General features: G+C 41.3%; 1 protein-coding gene across 1 annotated transcript in view; it reads right to left on the bottom strand.

Moving 5' to 3' along the window:
* LOC118451691 (Werner syndrome ATP-dependent helicase-like) overlaps nt 1-8,912 on the bottom strand; it is a 16,531-nt gene that overhangs the window by 3,046 nt on the left and 4,573 nt on the right. The window contains exons 4-8 of the mRNA XM_035888814.1: nt 8,593-8,738; nt 5,615-5,763; nt 3,251-3,400; nt 1,265-1,337; nt 216-327 (exon numbers count right to left, since the gene is read on the bottom strand). Coding sequence (XP_035744707.1) covers nt 216-327; nt 1,265-1,337; nt 3,251-3,400; nt 5,615-5,763; nt 8,593-8,738 — 630 coding nt within the window. The remainder of the gene's footprint in view (nt 1-215; nt 328-1,264; nt 1,338-3,250; nt 3,401-5,614; nt 5,764-8,592; nt 8,739-8,912) is intronic.

Here is an 8,912-nt window from a genome sequence, read left to right as displayed (position 1 = left end):
TCAAACCCATCGCAATTAGACCACTGAAAAACTATGTTCCTATGTAGAAGACAATATTTTCTCATTACGTGTACTATGCTTTCTTTTATTGGAAAAGGATGCAGAGATAACAGAGACTGCTGTTAACACACATGTGTTGTTGCATAGGACCTCAGGGATCAAGAACAGAATACTGATCTTACAGGTAAGAGAAGACAGGCTGGAAAAAAACTAACCTCTGCAAATTTTCAATTTGTCCAGAAGAGTCAGGGATGCGAGAAGCCAGGTCTGTTATCTCTTCAGCTAGCAGAGTCAAGCGCTCCTTCACACCCTCTGACAACATGTCACCTATAAGAAGTGCCAGAGTTATTTCACAATAATCGACGTCTAACATCTATACGCAAATGTGTTCCATTCAAGTAACCGCATTTCTACAACATCTACAGCCAATAAGACAGCCTTTTGCAGTGCTTAGAAATAAAGTTCTCCGAATCAGGCCACGCTTCCACGTACTTCAGCACTGCATCTCTTCCAGCAGCCTGTTACACATGCTCAGGGAAAAGGATAAAGAACAGGACCATTACGAAGTGACCCTTCCAGGAGAGAGCTGCTAATGCAGATATGCTGACTAAACCAAAGCCAAAAAATTGCACCCGATATCAAGGGGACAGTACTGCCACTTCTGCCATTGACAGGAAAGTAACAGTCAGCCAGTACAAAAAGGAAAGAAACTTCCCCCGCCTCTTTTTCAACCATAAGCTAGATGCATTACTTAACTTTGCTTATGAAGCACCGAACTAAACAAGACCTAAGATTTTAGAATCACTCCTCTAATCAGGTAAATAACGCTAAGCTGCTCTACAAGATGTGGGTCCTATTTATACGCCTCAACAAAAACATTACTTCGTACTATGTTGATTTTATTGTGGTCTTATTTCTTCTTAAACTACATTTTTGTCCCTGCATCAGCAGAATTAAAATTAAATCACTGAAGTGCTTCCATAAACAAACTGGAATGACAGCAAGAATTCTTCTCATCTTTGCATGCAGCAGAAACAAACAACATACCAAGACTGCATTCCTACATCACTACGGAAAATAGTTACACAGTACAGTAGCCCAGGTCATATAAGAGCCTTTACAGTCTGCTCTCTCTGAAAGTGATCTCTAATCTTCAAGAAGCCAGACCATCCTGACAAAGACACTAAGAAAAAAAAAAAACATTGGGAAATAGAATATTCATCTGCACATTGAATAAATTCCTTATGCTTGAATGTATATTTACCTCGTCTTACAGAAAATAATTTCCGGTCACTGTTATTAATATTTTTCAGTTTTTGATAGATGATGAAGCCAGCCTGCAAGAGTAAGGAACAAAATTAATACTCAGTGCTCTGCAGAGAAACAATATCTTAGAGACTAAATAAAACCCCACGAATTCAGCAAACCGTGGCATGAATACATTGTGAACATCAAATTCTGAGCTGTTGGCCCGTGCCGTACAACAGTCAACGGTCTGCCTGACTGCACTGATCCTCACAACCAGGTTATGTTTTACAGAACGATTCACAAAAAGGCAGAGTCCCAACCTGGGGTCCACCCTGGAGTGGATACTCTTCTACAGATCCCAGCACCGTTTTCTTACCAAGTTTGCTGCTAACAGAGAGCGCCAAGTGCTCCGCTCCCAGTCTCGCCATCTGCTCCAACTTACTTAGATTTTATGTAGCACTCCAGGAGAAGAGCTATAAACCTACTAAGATAGATTCTGTGTGCTTAATATTTCCCTTGATACGAATAATAAGTTCTAACAGGAAAACGCAGCCTAAAGCCAGGAATGTGCTAATTAAGCTACACATGTTAAGCAAAGCATCTTAAAGAGGAAAGAGAAAGAAACAAGTTACTCCCTCGCGTTTCCCTATGCAGCTCCAAAAGGCCGGCCAGGTCAACAGAGCACAGGGAGAAAGGGGCATTGCCTGGAAAAAGCTGGTTACAGCAGCTGCACCAGGCACCAAAAATAGAGCTCCTTTCCTTACTGGTTTGTGTCTTAGCAGATGCTAAACCCTTCATAGTTTAACACTGAACTAGAAAATATGCAGTGTTTCCCCAAGTCAGACAAAAAACCCAAACCACTCTCCCACTTCCCTTCCTCTGTCTAACCTCATCGCAGATATAAAACCCCGAGAGTATTTTATTTTGCTGCCATAAGAACAATTTTCTCCCATGAAGCAGGCAGCACCCTGCAGCATATTGGCAAATCCCTTCACAAAACTGCAGGAAAACCACACTTCTCAAAATGGCGAAAAAACAAACTTCCATAAAAAATTCCTATGCAACTACATTACTCTTCCTGGCAATCCATGCTGTGGTTCTGCTGTATCAGCCACTGGAGAGGGTTGTATTTCTTCAAAATTGCTTATTAATTTTATCCTACATATCATATTTAGCAGGATTTTGGTTCATCAGCAGCTCAAGAAACATGACCAAAGACCCCAGTAGAAAACATATCCAAAAGCGCTAACAAGCTGCCACGGATACCGGCAGACAAAGGAACCAAGAAATAAATACCCCCTCTCCAGTTGCGTAAAGATTGTTGTACTTAAAAACCACTTCAACCATGTTACACACACGTTGAATAATCACACTGCAAGAATGTAGGCATCCTCCACACAGACAGACATAAAAGTCACCTGGTTGCTCCATCAAAACTCACTTCCCTGAGGTGACAACTTGGAGTGAGTCCAAATGGACATTCACTCCTCAGGCATACTTGTTGGTACTTGGGCTACTTGTCACCTTCAGAGCACAGCTGAACTCCCAGGAGCTCTCTTTGTGAATAGACTTCAATAAAAAGGCAAATATCTCAACACCATGAAACGTTAAGAGGTAAGGACCCCATGGGAGGCTCAAGGCTGCTGTGGAACAGGGTTGGTTTCTTCCATCTACATTCGATTTTCTACACAAAACATCCTCTTCAAGTGATTGCAGCAACAAGACAGGTTACCGAGTCAGGTACAAGCAGTACCATCTTCAACACAGGAAGTGTTACGAAGCTTTAGATGAACACTCAGGTTTAAAAACTTAAGACAGACAAGGAATCAGACAGCAACGTACTTGGTGGCATTTCCACCTTTAAGCATTCCACATCCACAGGGGACCTCAGTCTTCCTACGTTCGTTATGTTCTGTGGCAGAAAAGCATTAAGAGCAGCAGCTAACAGCACATTAGAGAATTTTTTAAAACGAATAGAATGGTGATCTCTTCTTGTACGTACATAGGCATCTGTGGCTGCATACAATTTTTGCTCCTCGTTGAGTGGAAACTCTTCCCAGTTACTACAGCGGACAGACTTATCCTTCAAAAGCTGCTTGCCAAAAAGGTGTTTTACCAGACCATTCAGACTCCATATCTCCTTACACTTCAGCTGGGGAAAGAAAACAAAACAGAGGACTCGTTTACAGGGGAAACCAATAGGACCTGGCAGAACATATTCCTAGCAGTGGCAAAGTGTACTTAATCCATCATTAGAAGCAAAGAGCTCTGGGTTAGTCAGAACCAACTCGCTTCTCAAAGCGGTAACTGTTCTCCAGGCCTAGTTCTGCTCTCACCATATTAAAAAGTAGTTTGGTCATTTCAAAGCTGTACTTGCTTGCCCTGAAAGCGTATCGTTAGAGGACAGACCTACACTGTCAAGCTGGAAAGAGGGCATTAGGGACAAATGAGTCCACGCAATGTGACGGTGTATCGTCACACTACTACAAAAAAGGAAAAATCTGTATAATGTAGACTCCAGGTTGATAAAGAGCCATAGACTTAAACAGCAACCCCTCTCCCCTCCAGGATTTATCTATTTTTTACCTTTCTCTTTAGAGAAACTCAGTATCAAACACTAGGAATTTAATTAATATAAACATAGGAATATTCAAGTCTGCTTTTAAGTGTTTCGTCATCTTTCCCAAGTCCGAGTTCAGGAGGAAGCAGTTCATCAGAAGTCCCTAGAAGTCACTCCATCACACTGCTGTCTTCAATGCCTTTTGCAATCGTACTTGTCCATGACAGTTGCTACACACTACTGCCTTAATAGCCAGCGGGGGAAACTTTCCCTCAGACCCCAAGGATCCAGGACTCACGGGCATAGCCTTTTGCTATTCCAACTTGCCAGCACTTGCAAAACACGCAGAACTGTCAAGCCTAACAGTGGCAGTGTAGCATTATCAGCTCATCCCCTTACAAAAACCCTACCAACTGTTCATTTTGGGTTCCCCCAGCCCTCCCCATCACCTTGTGCCATTATATACAACCCTATTCTTCGGTCCCTCAAGCTTCACTTGCAAGTTCATTTTTGGTTTGTTTTCTCCTTAGCAGAAGACTTTAAAGCTGCTATCAGAGATGACATTGCTCATCTTCATAACAAATTATCCTGAGTCAGATGCTGGGATAAAAAAAAAAAAAAAAAGGGGGTGTGCAAACTGAGGAAAATCGAAGTCTGAAAATGAGCAGCTCCTTCTGTTGCTTCAGCAAAACAGTTTAATTTGTAAAACTTCCAATGCGCTAGGAACTGAAACTTCAAGGTGGCTCATATGGAGAGCACTGCCCCAAATGCTGACGACACATCACTCTCCCCTCTCCCCCACCGTGATTTAATTACACAGGGTACGTAAAGCACAGACTAGAGGAAGGGGTAAGTAGTATTATTGCTGGGCATAAGTCCATCCTCCACCAGGAAACTCCAGTTGTTATCATTATCCTACCAAATGAAAAAAATATGCACAGAAAGAAAGAAGCGCATGGAGAGACAGAGTAGAGGTAAGGAAAAGCCTTGCATATACAAAAACCAGAAAAGCTTTAAGGGACATGCTAGCAATAAGAATGGCAGGATATTTGCAAGGTAATGAACCTTTTGCTCTTTTCCCCAATAAGACAGCACAGATCTCCCTACACCAAAGAATATCTAGCCAAAATCCACTTAAAGTGAAATTCAGGGCGCCACAAATGTAAAACTGCTTCTAAAGAACGGGTCATCAGGCGCTGGAAACTGCACCCACGTGAGAGCAGAGGTGACACCAACTTGAGAGTCACAGAAACCAAGGTATTTCTAGGGCTCCAGATCACATAGCAAACACCTCCATGTGGAGGGCTTCAAGGAAGACCTTGATGCTGCCTTCCGGCACCAAGCAAGCCATGGCAGGAGGGCTGCCTCCCTCCAAACAGGCATTGGTCCTCCACAGCATTTCTTGCTTCTTATTTTAAAGGTTCAGCCATTGTCAGGACAAGTACACCCTTGTCAGAAGAACCCTGACTTGACACAATCTGGCATTTTCCATCACTAAGGTAGCAAAGAAAATGTGTCTGCAGCTGAAAGAAAAAGCCATACCTTGTAAATGCAAAAGATGAACAAATCTGGAAGGGGACAAGAGTTCATTAAGAACCGGCTCACTGCAAGACAGCGCTTAGTTCTGCAGACTTTCTGGAGAGTTCTTTTTACACTTCTTTAAAACGTAAGTTACAATATGCCTGTGCTTTATTCTACAGAATACATTTGCTATCCGAATTGAACTCCTATGAAGACAAGGAAGCCTCCTTTTGTATAGCACAATAACAAGATTCCCTCCCACAATAAAAAGGTTTTAAGTTTTACTTTCTCATTAGCAACGTCAGCCAGCTCCACAAAGCTCTTCAGTTTGATTTCAAAGTCACTCATCAGCTTCCATTGATCTCCCTCAATTCCTACGCCAACCTTTTTAATTGTTTCATCTTCGAGCAGTCTTTTGAGTCCCTTGGGAAAACCTAAAATAGATTAAGCCCAGACATGAGATACTAAATACTGGAAGATGCTAGAAAGTCTAATGGAAATGACAAAATCCTAGCACAAAGGCCATCTGCAAAAGCCTGTGCTTTTAGAAGAAGAGCCCCCAAAGTCGCTCTGTTTACGTGACTGTTTGTACTCTGAAGTGACTGGGAACACCAGCCAGTTGCAATTTATCATCTGCAGACAAGCAGGAAAGAAATATTTGAAATAAGCAAATTCATTTTGCATCTGAAAACAAATCAAGTAAGAGTAACTTAAACAGCCTTATAACATTTGTCTCGCTAGTCATTAAACCACATAACAAAAAGGCAACCTCTAACTGGAAAAGATATTTTAATTCTCAGAAATGGATGCTCATGAAAGCAAATGCAGTATTATTTTACTATTTTGCACATTATTTCTTCCCAGCTTTTGCCATTTCAAACTCCCAGGAAACAGTTTAAACCTTAAGCATGGGGAAATCGCCAGGAAGACAGATTCTGTGGAGGCATACTCAGTGCTAACGCTGGGCCGGTCCAACAATAGCATTTGTAAAACAGAAGTCACCAACCAAATCCTCCACCAAGCCCAGACAAGGCAGTCTCCTAAGTGAGAAAAAAATATTCAAGGATGTACACAGACGCTAAGGATTCTATTTTGATTTATCCCAAACTGATGGCACAGCAATCCCAGATCAAAGGGTATTTTCAAGTTTACAGGACTGAATAAAAGCATGCAGATTTCATATCTGGTTTTCCACGGGAGGTAACAGACACAGACACTTCATGCTTGAACGAAAGCAGCCTTTTTTCTCCCCTGTTTCCACTCAAAATTTAGAGCATCTTATTTAAATACATACCTTCAGGAACCCACAGCTGGATACCCTGAATTCATCGCAAGTGCAATTCTAGTACCTACAAACACGCAGCATTGCACAACCACATAGTACTTAATATACGGCTCTGTTCCGATTTCAGATTTCACCTTTTTGCTACTGTAATACATTCCTATACTTCAACAATCACTTTACATCACTATATTTTTTTTTTTTTTTTTTTTTTTTTTTTTTACACAGCCATCTCCACACTTGCATGGCTACCACTGACACGGCATAAAGACACTTTTGCGGCTATAGCCACAATGAGCCGCGTTGTAGACTGTGAAGCTGCGGGTCCAAATCAATGCATTAGAAAGTTACTGTTAAAACACCACAAAACTGTAGTCGCCCAGTGCTGTGAGATGCAGACAAAGTACAACATGGCCAAATCACCTCAGCCATAACACGACATACAGCATCCTCTGTAGAGGAGGTAAATACGATTGAGCTAAACAAAAGCCTGCAACACATGCAGCTGACTTACTGAACAAGTGATTTTCACATACGAATAACATCATGAAAGCCTTCAAGGACAGGAACTTCCCAGTAGAGGACTTGTGCTCCCTTTCCACTACCTCATTTCTAGCAAAGTGACTGTATGAACTAACAAGGTCTAAGTTGAAGACTATACAAAGGCTGCAGTCTGAGAAACAGGCCGCATTTTCTTACAAGTTTATAAGGAAAAAAAGAAAATTATCAATAATCTTCCTGATAAATTTACGTAATTTTTGTCCTTTATATACAGGCCAAGAGCCCTCCACTCCCTCCCTCCTGCAGAAGGAAGCGTTTTCTCTGCAACAAGAAATGAGTCTCACCTAACCAGCAAATTCTGCAAACATCTACATTTCTGTAGATCAAATACATCCTGCATAATAAGCAGAAATTGGCTGTGGTTCCTGGAAAAAGGTTGACATCTCACTCAGTTCAAAGTGCATCTCCCATTAGCAAGAACAAAAATTACAGAAAATTATTCAGGAGGAAACACCACCTTCTGCTGTAACACAGCAGCCCGCATGCAACCATACTCGGCATCACGCCAACATTTTCACTTTTAGAATCAAAAGCATTTCAGCTCTTTATGCCTCTTCTTCCCTCAGCTTCCTTTCCTCAAATCTTTTTCTTTTGTGCACTTGTACCTTTCTGCTTCCCGGATTGAATAGCCTCCAGCAATTAAATTTTCCACCCCATTTGCTATAAATGACAAAGGATTGAACACCAACATTAAAATTATCGCTATTATACCTCAGCATGCGCACCCCAGGGAAATCAGAGACATCTCGCAGGCATAGTTTCAATCTAACATTCAAACCAAAGGTTATAAAATTGCAGTCTCCTTCCCTCGTTCCTATTTTCCCTATTTGGAAGCTTTTATTCACATCCGTAATGAATTCAGACTATGTGGAGCACACTCCTTTCTCTCCCCACAGCTGCATCACACCAGGTATCCAGTATTCTTTCTGAAAACCAATGTCACAAAATGCAGGTATTGGGAACAAACAGCACGATGGCCATCATTTTTGAGGGTTTTTGTTATTGAAGCCAAATTAAAATGAAACACAGCCTGCTAAATTTAGGTTCGTTGTTTATTTTGGCACTAAATAGGAAGCTCATTATAGGGGCAGGGAATTAAGTTTTTTAAATGGAATTAAGATAGTATCTCCCAGAGAGACAAATAATCCTCAGTAACATTCTTTTGCCCTGTTCAGCACTTAAAATGCTGTACACCAGCACACAGGGCAAGACATGGGCTAAGCTCCCCTAGATATACATACGCACTACTCAAAGAATAAATCCCTTTAATACAGGCAGGAAAGGGGAGAAGAAGGATGGATTTTTACTATCCAACACAGTGTGAAATATCAGCTATGGCTCACGGCTTAAGTTCTAACCTAATCACAGGAAACAGAGGGCAACTCAGGTCCTAATTAATAAGAAAAAGAGGATACAGTACCTGACATGGAAGAGATGTGAAACAAATAACACTTCTCCTCAGTTACACATATCTGGATTACAGCTATTTTTGCCATTTTTCCTTTCATATACGATGGTGGCCATTCAATATCAAATCCAACAGCAGCCCCATCTGATAAACTCTGCCTGAAAAGAAATGGATGTTCTTCACATTTAACTGTTCTTCAACCAGTTATTTTAAGTGTCAAGCTTAATTTATTTAAAACGTCAATCTTAAAGACAATTAAGTGGATCACAGCCAGTGCATCTTTCACATGTACAGGGCAGAAACGACTTTAAAATCAAGACCGTAAGGAGGTA

Source organism: Egretta garzetta, unplaced genomic scaffold (assembly GCF_000687185.1).
Source record: "Egretta garzetta isolate BGI_Z169 unplaced genomic scaffold, ASM68718v1 scaffold52, whole genome shotgun sequence".
NCBI lineage: Eukaryota > Metazoa > Chordata > Aves > Pelecaniformes > Ardeidae > Egretta > Egretta garzetta.
The sequence above is the reverse complement of the archived record's forward strand: the minus strand, read 5'-3'. Positions and strand labels throughout refer to the sequence as shown.